Below are 19,943 nucleotides of genomic sequence, written 5' to 3' on the forward strand. Positions count from 1 at the left end.
ATGGTAGCTACCAGAGATATTATTGGAGTGACCGGGGTTCGAACCCCGGATTACACACTTCTCCACATTTAAATGTGTGAAATTATAGCCACTGGGCTACCTGACCAAATAAAAAAGTTCCGTGAACATAGCACAGTTAGTAGGACATTACAGATTGCTTTCGAACAATAATTCTTAACTTGATTGATAGGGACATAGGTGGTATGAGTAACTCAGCTGGTTAAGCTAGTTGAGCTAAATGTTAAAGAACAAGAGGTCTAGGGTTCAAGTTCTGACAAAAGGAGAAAAAAACTAACATAACATTGTAATACTAAAAATAACTTTGCTTATAAAAAAAATTGTCAGGGACATTGCATTGTAGTCGCTAGATTATTTAAAAAAAATAAAAAAATAATTTTACAAGTGCTAAATCTAAAATCTTGCATCAAATATTTTTTATATTTATATTATTTTTTTTAAACATAACCAATTTATCCACGCATCGCAAACACTGTTAGGCCTTTGAATTGTTGAATTAAAATACTTAGAAAATGAATAAATGATAATTTATTAATACAACAACTTGCAAGAGAAAGAGAAGAGAGAAGCAGTTGGAGAAAGAGGAAGAGGAAGACGAAGATAGAGTGTTGGTGAGTTCAATCAACCAACAACATTTTCACATTCATTCATTCGTGATGGACGAGGTCATGACAACGGCAGATGTAACGGCAAGCACGGCTTCATCGTTATCCCCTTCGATACTTCCTTCCAATCTTCCTATACTCTCGGCTTTTCTCTCTTTCGCTCTCGCTCAGTTTCTCAAGATCTTCACCACCTGGTGCGTTCCAAATTCACACGTTTACGATTTCAATTTTCTGTTTTCCAGTTTCTCAATTATGCAATTTACGGTTAATTAGGGATAAACTAAAATAGATCTCAATTATCCGTTTGCTTATAGAATATAGACATGTTTGATTAGGTTAATTTTGAGAGTATTTGGGAGATTATGCGGTTTATGACTTGATTTCTATATCGTTAAGTGTTATTCGTTTACATGATTCGAGTATTTGCCTCGGTGTATTTTTGTTTGTTTCCATATTCTAGAGGTTTAGAATTGATTTTGATCAGTTTAGTTTGTTTAGGGTAGAATTTAATTTTGCTTCTAAAATTGATTTTACTCCAAGTTAGAAACGGTAGCTTCTGATTCTAGAATTTGTTCAACTCACTTTTACATAAATGCATCCAGATATAAATCATTTTACCTTCAACTTGATTTTAGCTAGAAACAATTTTAGAGAATCAATTAATTCAAAATCAACAATTTGGTTCCACTTGTGGAGGAGACAAAATTGATTCTAGAGGTGTAGAATTGATTTTGACATGTTTGTCTGTTCACAAGTGTACTAGTAGAATTGATTTTGCCTCTATACTTGATTTTTGTCTCTACAATTTAGCCTGATTCCATGTTTGGAGCAGCTATTATTGATTATTGAGGTGTAAAGTTGATTTTGACCTTTTCTTTTTTGTTGCTCTCTGGTAGAATTTTGCCTCCATGTTCAGGAAGAAGTGAAATTTGTTTAAACTATTTCTCACTTATTAAAAACAGGATTAAAAGTGAAAGCGGTGTGTTATTTTTGTAATTCAAACTAAATACAGAGAATGGAATTAGAAAATGAAAACAAAACCCAAACAGACCCTAAAACTGTGTTTCGTCTCTAGAACTGGACAATTTTGTTATGCACTACTGTGTGAGATTGGAATTTGGAAATGTGAGCTTAATCTTTTTCCCAAACTTTTCTCCTAGATACTCAGGTATAAGGAAAAGAGATGGGATTCTAAAAGGTTGCTTGATTCGGGTGGAATGCCTTCATCACATTCTGCGACTGTGTCTGCTTTGGCTGTGGCTATAGGTTTCCAAGAAGGGACTGCATCATCTGTATTTGCTATCGCCGTCATATTGGCATGTATTGTATGTATTCTATCCATCTTCCATCCATTCATTTATGATAAAATATAGTGCTCTGTTCTTGATTAGCTTTGACTTGCAACTTATTTCACTTTCACTGAAAGTTCATTCATGGTTTTCATTTTTCTGGTTTTTATGTCTGATTTGGTGTGCAGTGAATCTATGTTTTTTTAAGACCTTGGACGCTCTAATTCCTAAATATTTTATACTTGCTTAAGATAATTTCATTAGCATATTCAGCATTTCCATGACGATTATCACAATGCTTCCATTGATAGAGTATTAGAAATTGCACTGTATGTGTTTGCAATCAACTATTTCTTTTATATGGTAGCTTGTAGTCTACGAATTTTGAGTACATATTTAAATAACACCTTTTTGTGTCATGTAAACCACACTACTAATAGGAAGATGTTACAATGTGTTGATTATTATTTTCTTTATAATTATTTCTTCAATAGAAATTCATAAGAAGTATTTGACTAATGAGTTGAGCTTCCTTATTTTTGCTGCTATTTTCTGGTTAAAATGGTATTTGTTTAGAGCCTGGAAAAAATAAATGTTTTTCCTGGTACTTGGGGTTTATTGAGTTGAATTTTGATATTCTTAACATAGAGTGACAAAATTAGACTGTGTTACTTTTATAGGTAATGTATGATGCCTCAGGAGTTAGACTTCATGCAGGCCGACAAGCAGAAGTAAGTTCGTTTGCTTGGTGGTAGTGTTATCGACTTGCTTTACTTTTCCCCCTTGCTTTATATATACACACGCTCATTTTATATGTTGCTTTCTGTCACATTGCAGTTGCTTAATCAAATTGTGTGTGAATTACCTCCAGAACATCCACTGTCCAATGTCAGACCACTGCGTGATTCACTTGGTCATACTCCACTTCAGGTATGGTGTGCCTTTTTCCGCTTATTTCAACGATTGTTCTGATAGATGTCTAGTACCCTGTCATCTTTGGTGACCAACACAATTTGATTCAATTTTCATTAACAAGTTATACAAGTAATACACACTGTTGTTTGGACTTTGGAGTATATTATCTGAATGAGCAGAGGTTCTCCAGAAGCTCTTGCAATGCCATATACTATGTGTGGCCAAACTCCAAACTCCATAGTTGTAGGCCTCATCTTTCAAAGTCCAATTACCAACATAATTATTTACATGAATTAGGTTCCATGCATTGCAATATTAGATTATCAGTACCTTAATCTCTCACGTCTAAAGTTCTGGATAAGGGAATCATATTTTAAGAACTATTACTTTGTCTCAAGGTTGAGCTCCCTGTATCTGAATGTTAAATTCCTATTGTAATAATTTCGAAGTATCATTGACTACTATTATCTTTTGCACAGGTTGTTGCCGGTGGCTTACTGGGGTGCCTTATAGCATTTTTAATGAGGAAATAAAGTTAAGATGCAATGCTATGTGAATGATATACTAATACTAATTATCTACCTTGTCACAAGTGGTTGTGCACGACGAAAAGGAGTGCATCATGGAAATGGCGTAAAAGGCTTGCTTTTGTGGAAAGCATGCAAGCGAGTAAACGATAAATTATGTTGAGGGTTCTCCATGGTGCTGGGAGATCCATTGTCTCCAATTTCGGGCATTCAGACTTCTCCTGTGCACAATAATGGATTTGTTTATTAACTGTCTTAATTAATTGTTGATGATTGAACACGATTTGAGACAATAGTGTCCTTTATTTGACTTGTTTTCCACAACTTGTGGCTGGCATTTCATTTTCATCCATTAGTAGATTAATGTGTGTTTCTCAAGTTGTGACCTGTCAAAAACATTGACCGTCATGTTTTATCTAATTACACTTTTTTTTTTTTTTTTTAATGTGATTATCATTTCATTTGTTGTCTCAGATTTTGTGATAATAGATGGTATAATTTTCATAATACTTTCATAGCTTTGGCTAAAATGAAAGAGTTGGACAAGTGGTGCATGGTGTACAAGTTGTCGATAACTCTATAACGAATACAAATTTTATAAAATCTACCGTTGGATAAAAAGTTTATATCGTATAGATCATCCATATAATTTTTTTTTTAAATTGAAAATCATTTGATATGTTATTGAGACTCATCAAGATAATTTTCAATTTTGTTAAAAATTTATATGGATGATCTATATGATATAAAATTTCTATCAAACGGTGGATTTTGTAAAATTCGTATTCGTTATAAAATTATTGATAAGTGGTGCACCGTGCACCACTTGATCAACTTTTGCATAATAGAAGCGGCCTACTTTTATAAATTGGATTTTACCTTGCAGGTTTGAGAGATTTTGGTCTGCTCCACAGTTTACGTAATTGTCACTGGAAATTGAAAATAAGATGCTCTCCTTCTCAATCTTCAGTCTGAAATGATCAGTATGCTCAAATGTCAATTCTCAACTTTGCAAAATATCAACACACGCAATCATTCCGTTCCCAAAACTTATGATTAATAGAAATAATCGAATCATTCTTTATCTGATCTCGAATAATCTTCACCTTGTTTGCATTTCATTTGCATAATGTTAGTGTCTTTGAATTCCTTGGTGACAAGTTAGACCAATGTGGAGGGAATTAATGTAAGAAACAAGTAATCAATATACGGAGTAAACAAATACAGTACCTTCATCAAATCGTTGACCAAAATCATATGAATGTCCAGAATACCAAAATATGATTAGATGTCAATAGCTCTCAAGTAAAGAGCACCCTGAAGAATGGTCTCATCTGCATCGTCATAAAACAAACAAGTTAGAGGAAGGTTGATCTCCTCTTTAGGGATTACGCTGTCCCAATTATTTTTCTTCAATAATTACAAGTCCTTTTATTTAAGTTTTTTTCTTCAATAATTAGAATTAGTTTTTATTTTTTATTTATTCTAAAGTTTTCTAATTTCCCTCCACTAAAATTAATTCTATCGTTGTGAGAGTGTATTCCGTAATGCTAAATCCAATGTAAATTGAGTTCAAATGAGTGTAAAGAGAAAAATGAGTGTTAATTTATTTTTTTTGGTTGATAAAATGAGTGTTTATTTATTTGTAACTCTTAGCTCAATTGACAAAATGTCAAAATTGTTAATTCTACTCGAGACGTTGTGAGAGTTTATTCCATTATGCTAAATCCAATATTTTATAAAGCCAATATAGTGAGTATGTCTCGCTAGAATCTAGTGCGTTGAATTCATCAATTTAAATGAAATGACGTGAACTTCTTATAATTTTACCCAAATTTGAGTTTGATTTTTGACTTGAATTAAACATATAACAATGTTAAAATTCAGGAGAGTTTGACATGCATTTAAATTCTAATAAATTCTCATTTATACACCACGAACCACCAGTGCTCTCTCTCTCTCTCTCTCTCTCGTCTGTGTATCATTTTCAAATCACAAAGCAAATGGAGGGAAAATAATCGATTCCTGCAACAATTCATTCCTAAGAAGTAAGAAGTACCAAACACTAGTTATCAATGGCGGAATTCCTAAGCCCTAATCCAACAACTGTTCACAAAAAGAAGCTTCCCATCTCCACAACAAATTTCTTCGTCGGCTCCAACGACGACCAACTCGAACGCGCCGCTGCTCGTGCTGCTCGTGTTGCCGCTATCCGCCGTAATTCCTGTGCCGTTAACTTCAAACCTCAACCCGCCGATTCGGATCCTGTTCTCAACAAGCAGCAGATTCTCGAGTTATTCCGAAATTGCATTAAGCTTGCTTCAGAAAATGTAATAATCAGTTAATCACCACCACATTGTAGTTATTGTTTTGTTTTACTTGTTTTGTTTCTCACAGTTATTTCTTTTTTTGTGCAGAAAATTAATCAGAAAAATACATGGGATTTGGATTTGATTGATCATCTTACTGATATTATTAGGGCTGACGATGATAGTAATGACGCGGAAACTAATTTTCAAATGGTAAGTTAAGTTGATTTTATGGGTTAAGATTTCATTAATTTTTGCCTATTTTTTTGGTATTTATGTTTTTGTTCATGGTGTTTCTTTATGTAGAGTTACTTGCAATTATAAATCTCTCATTGATTTTTTTTTTTGGTTTACAATGAGCTGGGATTCGAACCCAGGACCTATAACGCCCAAACCACTCACCACTAGACCAAACCTAGTGGCTTAAATCTCCCATTGATTTTAAAACCACTTAAAAACTGGAATATTACAGTCTCCACAACTAGATTTCTATGTGGTACCGACACTTCTGATTGAAAACATGTTTGTTCGGTGTATGACATGTGTCGGTGTCTATGGTTCGTAGCTAGATTTTTTAAATAAAGTTTTTGTTTATAATTGTACTGATGGGATAAATTATAGGGTCAATCATCAGACAGCTGTGGTACTAAAATTAAATTTATTTACATGTATATAATGTAATGTAATATTCATTGATTTCTTATTCGGGTAGGCAAGCTGCACCCTTGAAGCTGGAGTCAAAATTTATTCATTAAGGGTGGATTCGGTGTATTCCGAGGCATATAAAGTTCTTGCTAGAATGAATAGGGCAGGCTATGAAACGGAGCAAGGTTAGAACGAGCATACCCTTTTATCAAGTCTAGTATTTTATGAACTTATTTCATCCTTCGTATACCTTGTCCTTTGGTTGGAGGTGGATGGGAGATTATGCATTCTACAGTAACAGTACAAACAAATTTTTAGTCAAATAAATTTTTCGACAGTTATATCAACAGTTTTTCTTCTCTCTTTTTCTCTCAAATAAATTTTTATAACAAAGAGGACTATCCACAAATGTAGATGTTTGCATTATAATGGAAATATGCACTCTTATTAGATTGGAATTGTTTCCCAGCAATACATTAATGTTGGTATTATAACATTTTATTCTGTACTTGCTCTAACTTCTAATGATGTCATGATGTTCAGACACTACTCTAGAGAGTGCTAATGCTGAAGGTGGGCAAGAAGATAGCAAGAAGGGAATCGTAAAAAAAGTCAGTTCTTTTGATCTTTGGACTGGCCTGAATGATCAAACTTTATATTTATTGATAAGTTCTAAGTGGCTAAGTCGTGATTGTTCATGCAGTTGTCACCTTTGTCAACATTGGAATCATCTTTTGAGGTTCTTAATGTAAAGAAGTTTGATGGTGATCTCAAATCTCAGTCTATTTGTTATTTGTTCATGGTGTGGGATTGAGATTTATTAGTTCTGATCATGTAGTTATCTTTTTCAGTTGCATTTGCTGTGGATCCCCTCTATCGCCAAACATCAGCAAAATTTGATGAAGGGGGAGCTAAAGGTCTTTTGATGAATAACCTTGGTGTATATGGTAGATGTAGGGTGCTCTTTGATTCACTAGATGTGCCAGGGACGTATGTAGCTAGTCAAAATGAACATGATATTTCAGATGTAATTGATCTTTCTTTTGCACAAGGTATGTTACTTTTTAAAGCTGAGGCGAAACCGTTGCCACATTTCAAGTAAAGCATTTAATAAGGCTCAGGGGCTCACCTTTGTCTTCTTTATAGATTGTGTTGAACAGATGGTAATGGACATGGATATTAAGGATGCAATTTCTCCAACTCTCAGGGTGATAGTAAATCAATTTGATGAAAATAATAGAAGGCCCTCCGATTTTCAATTTCATGGCCAAAATTCAGCAGAAGAGTTTGATGCAGCTATTGATTGTGAAGGTGGGGCTGAATCAGAAGAAGACCACGAGAACTTCCCAAGTTGGCCTTATGAACATGACAACCAAACATTTGTTGCTGAACTGGGCTCTAATGATGTAGACCCAAATTTTTCAAGTTATCCTCAGGTTTTGTATCTTTTTTTTTTTTGAATGGCCTCAGGTTTTGTATCTATTAGTCCTAAAATGTCCATGCCTTCTTGAAAGATGTTTTAAAAGAGATATATAATTTTTTACTAAGTGCTTGGTGGACCTTTTATAATACTGTAGGAGAAAGAACCTTTTCCTTCCCAAGACCCTGAAATGGATGAAATATTTGGAAATGTTGATGAGTGTCTATTTGCTAGTCTGGGTTTTAGGTCAAAGAAAAATGCGTGGGCAGGTCCAGATCATTGGCAGTACCGAAAAACTAAAGGTGGGATTTAGGCGTTTGTAATATACTAATGGTCATATGCATTTGGAAGTTCAGCCTGTTAATTGATTTAGAAAATGTTTTAGGTTCAGAGTCAGAAGTTCATTGTTCTTCTGAAGATGGGTCAACCCTCAAAACTAGGCGGTCAAGGACTATGAGACAGATCGAAGTTGATTTAAATTTCACAAATTTTCTTGGAAAAACACTTCCAGATATCTTTGCTCCTCCCAAGAATCATAAATCGTTATTACTCCCTAAAAATAGACCCGTTTGTGTTACAAAACTCCCAGAGGACTGCCACTATGAGCCAGAGGATCTTGTCAAGTTATTTCTTTTGCCTAATGTTAAGGTATGTTCTTTAGTTATATAAGTTAGTTTCAATTTCGACTGTCTCTATCCAGATTAATATTTATTTGTTTCTCTTCCTTTTTTTTTTTAGTGTATTGGGAGGAGGACGAGAAAGTTCTCAGGTAATATGTGCTATTGTGATCGCAACATTTCATTCTTTATATCCTCCAATTCAATGTCTATCAATATAAATAACATTTTAGTGTGTTTTCATGTATTACTATATTGCACTTATACCACAGATGCAGATGGATCGACTGAGCAATGCAATAACAATGAACCATTCAATTCATGGGATAATGGAAGTGTTTGTGATGGTGAGTATGATGGTGCACATAGTGATATGGATGACTCAAGCACACTTATTTCTCCGCCTCGTCAGGTGGGTTTAAGACACTATTGAATAGTTACGCTATTTCTCTTGATATATGATTATTTTGAGTATATGCATGCTGATGAAAGGATAATATCTTTCATGAAAACATATTCCTCATCAAGCTTATATATCATTATTTTGGGTATCCTATGCATGCAGATGAAATCTTTCATGAAGATATATATATTCCTCATCATTAATTTTAATTTCAATACACAATTTTCCCAAAAGGTAATGCCATTGGAGTTATGTCTTAAGTTTGAATATTTCAAAATACCACAGATCAACAAAATTGAAGTTCAATATGACAAAACGTCCAAACAAGTTGATGTTCAGGCACTGAAATTTACTCTTTGGAACTGTATTCAAGAAATTCAAGAATCCGTTCAACTTCCTTTACAGGTATGCTATAGTTTCAAAATTTCTTGCAAGGCTCTGGCTTATACCATATATTCCTTGCCTTAGTCATAAACATTCAAAAGTATCATTCCCTTAGCAGCCTCACTAAAATAAAATGGTTGCTGCTGTATTTTTTTTATTACATGCTATAGTATTTCAACTTTCTTCTCTATGGCAATGACTCTTCAACTGTGGTGCTGTATTTTCGCTACCAGTTCTACATGGGTTGCCAATCATTTTTATTTTTTGCTCGTTGAAGTTGAGCAGCATTTTCTAACCGTTTTTATGAACATTTCTTCATTCTAAAGGGTGAGAAAGAAATGGCGTCTTTCAGGCATATATTGGCCAACTTTCCTAGTGAATGCAATGCTGCTGCAACTGTTACTGACATATCTCCACATTTGTGTTTCATATGCCTCTTGCATTTGGCTAATGAGAAAGAGTTGAGCATCCAAAGCTGCCCAAACTTGGATGATCTTCACATATATATGCCTAACTGATGTTGTTACCTCTAAAAGTGGAGCAGTTTAGACACTCACAGCTTCATTTCAGTAAGTAGGAAATATTTTGGTAAGTTTTTATGTGCAGTTAACTGGCTTTATTTCTTTGCACAAATTCCACCTAACTTTTGTTCATAGGCAAGATCTCATTAATAAACTTCTAAAGCATTTGTAGGATGAAAATTAGTCCATGTACAGTAACTCTTTTTTTGAACTGATATAATATGTCTTGAGAGATAGAGTATTTGGTAAAGAGATACTATGATATTTTGTACCATTATATAGTCCATGGTCCATGAACAAGTCTATGTTTATTTCAGAGTTATTTGGATACAAAGTTGATATCGTATGGCGGATACCGTATAAAACAAGGCTTAATTTTAAATGTAAGATCAGATCGTATGGCTTAATTTTATTTGAACCACCGACCACGTCGATTTTGATCAGGTAAGATCAGACTGTAATAAACTAAGGCTTAATTTTAAATGTGTAACTCTGGCTTAACTTTTTTCTTTTATATAAAAAAGATGAGGCTTAAATTAAATGTGTAATAATCCACATCCACATATATATATAGGCACGGCATGTGGAGAGAAAAAAACATAGTACTATTATATACAGTATATAGTGTATAAGGCCAAATAAGGCCAAAACGTTTGTTTCCTTCACGAGTATATCACCCTTCAACGTGGTCCATGGAGAGGCATGGACTTGTTTGTCTTTCCCTTGAGTTTCAATAATGTAGTTCCCCCGTTAATTTTAAAATAGAAAATAAATAAATCCATCAATATTGTAGGAAATGTAACCCACTTGGCGTTAGTCTAGTAGTGTTGGATTGAGTCCTTGGAGTATGCTCCTTTCAAGATTTCAGTTTCGATTCCCTCTGGTGTCAATTTCGGTGGGCTAGTCCATATAGAGCAAAAATACTCTGACTTTAAATGGGATCCCCACAAGTGAATGGTGAGATTGACCCTCTTGGATTAGTCGGTCCTAGGGCCGGATACCAAGTTTTTTTTTAAAAAAAAGTGAGAAAAATGTACTAAAAGAAAAAGAAACAAACAGAAAATAGTACAATAATTGAACTATGATACAAATAAGGTAAATAAGGAAATTTATAACCAATACCAAACTAGTGCAAAACTGAACCATTTTGAAGTGTGATCTCCATAGAATTCCTTTCTCTCCTAATAAACGTGTAATAATCCATATACATGTGGTGAGAAAGAAGGCATAGTGTAATGCCAAAAACGTTTATTGCTCTAATGAGTATGATCTCTCTCAACATGGTCCTGGTCTTGGTCCTGGTTCATGGACACTTCTAAGGTGGCGTTTAGCATGGGCAAGTATAATTTCTCCCCACCATGGTCCAGTTATATTTTCACCGTTAGATCATGTGAGATTATAGATTCTATTATACTATGTCCACATTATATCTTTTCTCATATTATCTTCATTCTCAAAATCGCAATTCTCTCCCAAACAACACAACTAATTTAATTTTTCTGAAAGATTAATGTGGTACTCCTATTTAGTTCGGTTGTTTTGAGAAAGAGTATTTGAGGATGTTTTCTTGAGAACTGGAATCTGAAATTTGAGACACTAATTTCTTTTGCAGGCAAAAAGCTACTAGAACAATGGAGTTTTCATTGTTTAAATAAAAAAAAAACCATGGAGTTTTGTTTTCATTTCAGATCTAAAATCTGATTTCATTGGAAAAAATGAACCATAAAAATATAACTTTTTCGGATCTACTGTGGTTTTAAAATTTAAAGATTTATGTGTCCAACAATTTACTTATATCTATACTATTTATTTTCTCTTCATTCTTAGTATAAAGACACCAATTCTAATATAATTAAATTTTATAAAATAAAAAAGCACACACTAATGGTTCAATTTACTAGTTTGATGAAGAAATTGAGTTTGTTGATGTGAATTATTTGGTGTGGTAAGGGTGGTACCAGAATTGAAATGGGGTGTACAGTAAATTTTTGCAGAACTTTGAGAATGGTGGTGGATTGTAGAAGATGGTGTAAGAGAAAAAACTCTAGTGTTGAGTGACTATAATAAAATGGTGTTCTTTATTTGATCTAATGGTCAAAACTCAACTTGACCATGGTGGGAAAAAACTATACTTGCCCATGCTAAACGCCACCCACTTCTAGTTGTACCTTGAGTGAGTTTCAATAATGCAGTGTCCCCTACTACTAGGCTACTCCCATTTTTTTTTGGTTACATTAGGCTACTCCCATTTATTAAAAGATAAAATAAATAAATATATAAATCCATTAATTAATTAATATATGAAAGAAGACACGTAAATATCTGTCTCTCACAATCACAGACTCACATATGATAACGACGCACTAAAAGAAAGAAAAACATGCAAATAGAAAATTCAATAATTGTGTCCTAGCTCAACTGTCTAAAAAGTGCCGAAATTTTGTTAGGTGAGACGTTGTGATCCGAGTTCGAATCCATGATCTCACAATTATATGAATTTAATTTTAGTGGATTATCACTTCATCTAAGACAAAAAAAAAAAACAATAATTGCTTTCCGTACAGAAAACTACAATAATAATTAGGTACATTAACAAATCAAAGAGTTTTAGACTTTTAGTATATTTGCTCTCTAAATCAATAAATGAGCAATGATTTTTATCAATCAAAGTTTTTCGGTCGATTTTTATATTTTATAAAAGATCATTTTAGAAAAAGAAATAAGAGTAATAGATACACCGACAACATAAAATATTTTTACACGATCATCTAATAAACATCTATCATTTTGTCATGTCATATCAAGAAAATGAGTTAAAGTTGGGTGATGTGGCGAAAAACATAGTTAGTATTTCTTGACAGTGTAAAATTATTTTACACTATCAATGCATATTTCTTTCTCTCAAGAAATAAATATTCATTTAACTATTAAATTAAATATCGAATATACTATTAGATGTTAAATTCACCTAGTACCTATGAAACCATGATACGTGACACGATACCGATACGATACGACACCGATACGGCGATACGGGAAAATTTGCAAAATTCCTGATACGATACGTCCGGGATACATTATTTAAAAATTAAATTTAAAATTAAATATATAAATGAACAAATATAAACATAACTAAAATTGATAATGATAAAAATTAACATTCAAATTACTCAAAATAAGAAAACAAATGACAATTACATATATTAAGTTAAGTAGTACCCAAAAAGGGGGTGTGATGGGTATCTCAACTGGTTAAGCTAGTTGAGCTAAGCGTTAAGGGTTGGAGGTCCAGAGTTCAAGTCATGACAAGGAGAAAAACTAATAAGACATAGTTGGTAACATCATACTCTAACATTCAATACTTAAGAGAAAATACGAATTGTATCAGTCTCCTCTCATACGTTTCCATCATCAAAGAGCATTAATTGTCCGATACTTTTTTTGATCGATACACGTATGAGAAAAGTATTCGACAAGTATTGGTTATATTTTATTTTAAAAAATAATATTAATTGCCGATACTTATCCGATACAATATACTTCTCCGATACGTGTATCGGACGAGTATCGATATCAAGTACGTATCAAATATGATACTTTGCTATTTTTGAAGTATCGGGGCTTCATAGCTAGTAACTACTACCACATAAATTCTCTTATACTCCAAAGTAAAATAGACAGATATATTAGATTTAGATGTTCGGTGTTTGAATCATGTTAATGCTTGTTATAAAAATTGCGTATGAAGTATACTTTTGATTTTAAAAAATCCATTAAAAATTAATTAAAGATAAGGTTATTTATAAAAAAAAAGAAATAAATAAAGAAATAATTTAAAAAGAATGAAAATATGACATTGATTTTTTTTTCTCCTTTACTAAAAAAAGGCAAACCCAAACCAAACCAAACCAAAACCACACTAAACTGAAGAAACCCCATTTCTCTTCTACTCAATCATGTCACTCCCACCACCGATCCCACCACCATCAGTTTCATCTCCACCAAAGGCAAGGCCAAGTTCGTTACCAATCCGGCAAATTCCAGGCAGTTATGGATGGCCGTTACTAGGTCCCTTGTCTGATAGGTTAGACTATTTCTGGTTCCAAAAACCAGAAAACTTCTTCAGAACAAGAAAGGAAAAATACAAAAGCACAGTGTTCCGTACCAATATTCCTCCTACGTTTCCTTTCTTCACAAATGTTAATCCTAACATCATTGCTGTTCTTGACTGTAAATCTTTCTCTCATCTCTTTGACATGGATCTTGTTGATAAAAGGGATATTCTGGTTGGAGATTTTGTTCCCAGTGTTGAATTCACTGGGAATATTAGAGTTGGTGTTTACCAAGATGTTTCTGAAGCTCAACATGCTAAGGTACATACATACATACTTTGAAACTTAGTTGGGCCCAGCTATTTATTTTTGACGCAAAAATAAATTATTAGTAATTTTTTTTAAACCAACCTGCTGAGTTTATTTACACCGGAATAGTGCTAGTTTCAACATTTAGCTCTGAAACCTGAAACTGCTGAGTTCAGACTTTAAAAGTACTGTTCAGAGTTTTAAAAGTACTAGTAGAGTTTAAATTGTAAAAGTAGTTATAGATAAATCCAAACATCTATGGCCAACAAATTAAACTCAGAAATTTTTTTATGACGAATTATTCGGAAGAATTCTAATTCGATTTCTAGTAAAAACAATTCTTGATCTGAGAATCAGAGAATCAGAAGATTAATAAAAAAAAAACTCAAACATTTATAATAATGACGCTTTATGATTAATTGACGATGTAAAATATTATTATAGATAATGTATACAAATTAAATCTATATAAAATTATTTAATACTTCATTATGCAGACCAAGATCTTATTGAAAGAGTCACAACCGAATTTTATTTTTAATATGGAAAATGTTAAACAATGCCCTGAGTATATGAGTTAAGATATCAAAATAGAATTTTTATCTTATAAATGGTGTATTCAATGTCTTGTGAAAAATTATCATCTCTCATCGTTTTGTCATTTGTTACCTTTTTTTAGTATGCTTAGTGCTCCGGACACTATTTAACATGACTTTTTTAATATTTTTTTTGTCAAGTAGCCTAATGACAAGACTCACACATTTAAATGTGGAATCCGATTATATAAATATAAAATATAAATTTTTATTATATAAATATAATAACAATAACAACGTGTGAGATGATCGAAATCCGAATATTTATATAATCGGATTCCACATTTAAATGTAAAATATAAATTTTTATTATATAATATAATAACAATAACAACGTGAACCATATGGTTTTCCTCGTCTTTATTTATTTGTTTATAATTTGAGAGGATTAGGAAATATTAATCTGTATGGTTTGTGGAGACAAATTGCTAAAATATACTGTACAGTTTTATCGGGAGGTAAAAATTTGTTATTTTATTAAGTAAAAAGTAAAAATTGTTATGTTATGGATAGTGGAGAGTAATATTAAAGTGCTGGTTGACATGGTAATAAAGACTCGCAACATCAACGGAAACACATCTATTTTGATTAAGCGCATTTGTGACTTCAAGAATTTGAATTGGTAAGTTGAAATACAATATTTTTGGCGCGAAGGAAATAAATATGCTGATTGGTTGGCTAGTTTTAGTCTAATCATAATTTTTTTGATGTTCATGTTATAAAGACTTATCCTTCAGAACTTCAAAGTTTTTGCTCTTTAATAACATTTTCGGAACTTACATGCCTAGAAGAGTTCATTTGGTTTCCTAGATTTTCTTTTTCCATGAACTTTAATTTGCTTTCTTTTGTACTACCATAAAAAAAAGGAGGTGGGAAGTCGTTTTCTAGTTAACGTTAATTTCAGTCACAACTTACAACCAGACACTTTAAACAACGACATAACATTGCGATCTCTGATTCATAGAAAGTGTTTTATTTATATTTTTTCATTATTTGAAAATAATTGTCACACTAAAATACTATGGTATAAGAAAAAAGAATATGCACCGATAGTGTGAAATAATTTTACACTATCAATTAATACTAATCATATTAAGATCCCGTTTAGATTAACTTATTTTTGAGCTTATAAGCAAACAGTTTGTGCAATATAAATTAAATTTTATGCTATTTTATAAGTTCACACTAGTGAAAATTGTATTTTTATAAACTATTTTATCATAAACTACATTGACAAACTTATAAAAATACATAAAAATTGCATAAACTGTTTGCATAAGTTCAAAAATAAGTTAATTCAAACGGGTCGTAAATCCATTTTTGCTTTAAAAAAAAGCTTAGAAATCCTTTTGGGGACCGGCAAGCTCATAATATGGTATTGTCTCGAATTATTTGGAATCTCTTGACTTTGGTGTGTTCTTGGGACCATGACAATTAATATATAGGAATACTATTTTTTTGTTGGCTACTTCCATCCGCACAATTTTTTAATTTTTTTTTTTCTTTCAAAAATCTTATTTTGTCCTTTTTACTTTTAACTATTTTTATTTGAGTTTTTACAGAACTTCTGAAAAAAATTGAAATTTGTTTTTTATGAAATTAAGAAAAACTCAAATTCAAGAGTAGTTCACCTTGCACTAAAATTAGTTTGTCTTAATCTTTAAAAGACTTGAAAATTGAGTTTATTTTTTTTTTATTAATAATACTTCAAATTTGTGTTTTCAGTATTGAATTGCCTTTTGGAAAATTTGAGATTTTTAGTAATAAATGGGCCACAAAGCGGTTTTGGACACACTAAAGATATTTTTAGTAAATAAATTATATTTGGTCGCTCACAAAAGTGAAATAAATATTGATAAAAATAATTAAATAATATAGACATTTTAAATTATTTATAATATTTTTTATGAGTTTTATCACGTTAACATCTAAAAATATCTCATTAACATAAAACTCTAGCTTGTGGGGGGAGAAGTTATTATACATAAGTGTAATCCTTATGCATGGTACATAAGTCAATAACATCCATTAAATTGAGCATCCACATGTAATAATCCTAGCCAATCTCAACTCACACACTCACACCTAATCTCACACCCCCCAAATTTCTCACGTACCCCCCAAATTACTCGCGCACCCCCAAATTTCTCGTGCACCCCCCCCCCAAATTTCTCATGCACCCCCCAATTTCTCGCCCCCAAATTTCTAGCGCACCCCCCAAAATTTTTCACGCACCCAGATGACTTGTGCGCCCAATTTTTTTTTAACCCCCCATATTTCAAGCCTAAACCATTTTGCTGTGGGAATGGTTTCAAAAATATACACTCCAAAACCATTAAGTGCATAAGATGGTTTTGAAGTACAACCTATAATTAGAATCATAATTGTTTTTTTTTGGTACAATTATAATCATTATTTAAAACCAGTTAAATGGTTTCAGATAGTTATACACTAAAACCATTTGTATTGTAAAATGGTTTTATGTGTGTTTTTATGGTTTCAAAAATTCTGGAAACCATTATGCTGGTTAAATGGTTTCAGATAGTTATACACTGAAACCATTTGTATTGTAAAATGGTTTTATGTGTGTTTTTATGGTTTTAAAAATTCTGGAAACCATTATGTTGGTTAAATGGTTTCAGATAGTTATACACTGAAACCATTTGTATTGTAAAATGGTTTTATGTGTGTTTATATGGTTTTAAAAATTCTGGAAACCATTATGTTGGTTAAATGGTTTCAAATCACAATTATTGTTTGTATTCTAATTATAGGGTTGTACTCTAAAACCATCTTATACACTTAATGGTTTTGGAGTGCATATCTCTGAAACCATTCCCACAACAAAATGGTTTAGGCTAGAAATGTGGAGGGGACCAAAAAAATAAAATTGGGGGGCAAAAGTCATATTGGGGGTGTGCGAGAAATTTTGGGGGTGCATGAGAAATTTGGGGGTGCATGAGAAATTTGGGGGTGCACAAGTAATTTGGGGGTGCATGAGAAATTTGGGGGTGTGCTAGTAATTTGGGGGGTGCACAAGTAATTTGGGGGGTGCACTAAGTAACTTATGCATGGTGCATAAGGATAGCTTATGTATAATAACCAATCCCGCTTGTGGGTATGCATGAAGTCCATACGTTTGATATGACACATATATAGAGATACAATTTTTTAAAAATAATTTCAGATATGATAAGGTGGAAATATTTTAATAAAAAAAGAAAATTTAAATTAAATATACAAATGTACAATATAACCATTTAATTTTTAAATTTAGGCACTGGATTAATTAAGGAACTACCATCAATATTGAAAACCATAGTATCACAATCTAAGCTCTAACAAGTAGCCTAGTTTCTCTTTTGTATAAAAAAAATAGGCTAAACCTTTTTTTTTTAATTATAAAACTAAACCTTTTATTTATTCTCTAGAAAGAGACTAATTTAATGTTGAAAAGCTTAATCCGCAATAGAAATGCAGTGATTAAGATCCATCAAACAGTAATTAGCAATTTAATTAGCATTCATGTTCATCATCCAGTTCAACAACAGATACTATAAATATATATACTTCATGCAGGCAAAGAATTTCTCCATGAACATATTGAAACAAAGCTCAAGCATATGGGTACAAGAACTTGTATCAAACCTCGACATATTTTTCGACCAAATTGAAGCAACATTGTCCCAATCTTCATCAGCAAGTTACTTTTCCCCAATGCAGCAATTTCTGTTCACTTTCCTAAGCAAAGTCCTTGCCAGAGCTGATCCTTCCCTTGACCCCAAAATCGCCAAATCAGGTGCAACCATGCTCAACAAATGGCTCGCGGTTCAGCTTTTACCTACGATTAGTATCGGCTCCTTCCAACCACTCGAAGAAATCTTCCTTCATTCATTTTCTTACCCCTATGCCCTTGTCAGCGGAGACTACAACAACCTCTACAACTTCATTAAACAACATGGTAATGCTCTCTCATCTAAAGTGTATGTAATTTTTGCTAAAGTTCTAGTAACACATTGTGATTCTCAAAGTCAATTGAAACATACTATGTTTTGGTATCACAGTGGATATGTCAGAATCATGGTGATCCACAGTAATTTCCTAGAAGCTATACTATGTAGCTTTATGAAAAATCATGGTGGATTACCGTGATTCTGGAATATCCACTGTAATTTTTCACAGAATATGTTACACTTTGTAGCTTTTGAAAAATCACGGTCTGTTATTCTGGAATATCCAATGTGATACCAATCATATGCTAAGACTTTTTCCTTAAATAATTTAATAATTTTTTCTTTTAAATTCCCTTCAAATAATGAAGAGAAAAAATAATAAAATCTTTGGTTAATGTATTTGATAGGCAATAAACAATATTGATAACAGGTAAGGAAGTGATAAAAAGTGGAACAGAATTCGGGTTAAGTGAAGATGAAGCAATCCACAACTTGCTTTTCGTGTTGGGTTTCAACTCATATGGCGGATTTTCAATTTTCCTCCCTAATTTGATAAACACCATAGCGAATGGCCCAACTGGTTTGCAAGATCAGCTGAGGAAGGAAGCGAGAGAGAAAGGCGGTTCAACTCTCGGGTTCAGCTCGTTGAAAGAAATGGAACTAATTAATTCAGTGGTTTACGAAACCCTTCGGTTGAATCCACCAGTTCCACTTCAGTTCGGTCGAGCCAGAAAGGATTTTCAGTTAAGTACATATGACTCAGCATTCGACGTGAAGAAGGGTGAGTTATTATGTGGGTATCAGAAGCTTGTAATGAGGGATCCAGCCGTGTTTGATGAACCGGATCAATTTATACCGGACCGGTTCACTAAAGAGAAAGGGGCCGAGTTGTTGAACTATTTGTATTGGTCTAATGGACCACAAAGCGGTTCGCCAAGTGTGTCCAACAAGCAATGCGCGGGCAAGGACATTGTGACCTACACCGCGGCCTTAATTGTGGCACACTTGCTTCGTAGGTACGATTTAATTAAAGGAGATAGCGGTTCCATCACTGCCTTAAAGAAGGCCAAATGAAGAGTGAGGGTTGGTATTCAATGTTTGTGATTATCAAAGACAGATTATATTTTTCTTTATTGTTTATAAAATTGGGGTTGTATTGTATCTATTCAAACAATACTTGGCATTCATGAATCATAATTCATGCGAGAGAAAGTCTAGAGGATGACTTAAAAAACTTAACACATTTTCTATAAGTTTGATCATAATAATGATGAAACTTCAAATCAAATAGCTTGGTTAGATGTCAACTCAACAAAGAATCTAAAAGTGGTGTAACACAAGCACTTTTTAGGCCACCCATCATATTTTTACTCTCGTTCA

General features: G+C 32.8%; 3 protein-coding genes across 6 annotated transcripts; all 3 read left to right on the plus strand.

The window, feature by feature from the left end:
- Positions 1 to 545: 545 nt before the first annotated feature.
- Positions 546 to 3,794, plus strand: LOC123899444 (uncharacterized membrane protein YuiD-like). 2 transcript variants are annotated; one of them, XM_045950571.1, is made up of 5 exons: positions 546 to 817; positions 1,792 to 1,948; positions 2,593 to 2,643; positions 2,750 to 2,842; positions 3,307 to 3,794. In XM_045950571.1, exons 1-5 carry the CDS (start codon positions 675 to 677, stop codon positions 3,358 to 3,360), a joined length of 498 nt encoding a protein of 165 aa, XP_045806527.1. In that variant the 5' UTR covers positions 546 to 674; the 3' UTR covers positions 3,361 to 3,794. The 2 variants fall into 2 exon arrangements, with proteins under 2 accessions (XP_045806527.1, XP_045806528.1); XM_045950572.1 differs by having other exon boundaries at positions 686 to 817; positions 1,784 to 1,948.
- A 1,455-nt stretch (positions 3,795 to 5,249) lies between these two features.
- On the plus strand, positions 5,250 to 10,722 carry LOC123897769 (condensin complex subunit 2-like). 3 transcript variants are annotated; one of them, XR_006805120.1, is made up of 14 exons: positions 5,250 to 5,684; positions 5,772 to 5,876; positions 6,376 to 6,493; positions 6,852 to 6,919; positions 7,012 to 7,072; positions 7,160 to 7,360; positions 7,455 to 7,744; positions 7,886 to 8,030; positions 8,114 to 8,376; positions 8,467 to 8,497; positions 8,618 to 8,757; positions 9,034 to 9,153; positions 9,459 to 9,720; positions 9,971 to 10,271. XR_006805120.1 is itself a non-coding variant. In XM_045948544.1 (13 exons), the coding sequence occupies exons 1-13, from the start codon at positions 5,430 to 5,432 to the stop codon at positions 9,648 to 9,650; spliced, it is 1,989 nt and encodes a 662-aa protein (XP_045804500.1). In that variant the 5' UTR covers positions 5,290 to 5,429; the 3' UTR covers positions 9,651 to 9,969. The 3 variants fall into 3 exon arrangements, 1 of the variants encoding a protein (XP_045804500.1); XR_006805119.1 differs by having other exon boundaries at positions 5,290 to 5,684; positions 8,911 to 9,153; positions 9,971 to 10,722; XM_045948544.1 differs by lacking the exon at positions 9,971 to 10,271 and having other exon boundaries at positions 5,290 to 5,684; positions 9,459 to 9,969.
- Positions 10,723 to 13,508: 2,786 nt separating this feature from the next.
- Positions 13,509 to 19,769, plus strand: LOC123898382 (linolenate hydroperoxide lyase, chloroplastic-like). The gene is made up of 3 exons (XM_045949318.1): positions 13,509 to 14,026; positions 18,190 to 18,571; positions 18,994 to 19,769. The coding sequence occupies exons 1-3, from the start codon at positions 13,610 to 13,612 to the stop codon at positions 19,635 to 19,637; spliced, it is 1,443 nt and encodes a 480-aa protein (XP_045805274.1). The 5' UTR covers positions 13,509 to 13,609; the 3' UTR covers positions 19,638 to 19,769.
- Positions 19,770 to 19,943: the final 174 nt, after the last annotated feature.

This window comes from Trifolium pratense, linkage group LG7 (genome assembly GCF_020283565.1).
Source record: "Trifolium pratense cultivar HEN17-A07 linkage group LG7, ARS_RC_1.1, whole genome shotgun sequence".
NCBI lineage: Eukaryota > Viridiplantae > Streptophyta > Magnoliopsida > Fabales > Fabaceae > Trifolium > Trifolium pratense.

Bases quoted from the DNA above. Each gene is read 5' to 3' on its own strand.
- LOC123899444 (XM_045950571.1), top strand. From the start codon at position 675: ATGGACGAGGTCATGACAACGGCAGATGTAACGGCAAGCACGGCTTCA. The intron at 818-1,791 runs GTGCGTTCCAAA...CTAGATACTCAG, and splicing joins CTCAAGATCTTCACCACCTG to GTATAAGGAAAAGAGATGGG. The intron at 2,644-2,749 runs GTAAGTTCGTTT...GTCACATTGCAG, and splicing joins ATGCAGGCCGACAAGCAGAA to TTGCTTAATCAAATTGTGTG.
- LOC123897769 (XM_045948544.1), top strand. From the start codon at position 5,430: ATGGCGGAATTCCTAAGCCCTAATCCAACAACTGTTCACAAAAAGAAG. The intron at 5,877-6,375 runs GTAAGTTAAGTT...TTATTCGGGTAG, and splicing joins CGGAAACTAATTTTCAAATG to GCAAGCTGCACCCTTGAAGC. The intron at 6,494-6,851 runs GTTAGAACGAGC...CATGATGTTCAG, and splicing joins AGGCTATGAAACGGAGCAAG to ACACTACTCTAGAGAGTGCT.
- LOC123898382 (XM_045949318.1), top strand. From the start codon at position 13,610: ATGTCACTCCCACCACCGATCCCACCACCATCAGTTTCATCTCCACCA. The intron at 14,027-18,189 runs GTACATACATAC...TACTTCATGCAG, and splicing joins CTGAAGCTCAACATGCTAAG to GCAAAGAATTTCTCCATGAA. The intron at 18,572-18,993 runs GTAATGCTCTCT...TATTGATAACAG, and splicing joins CAACTTCATTAAACAACATG to GTAAGGAAGTGATAAAAAGT.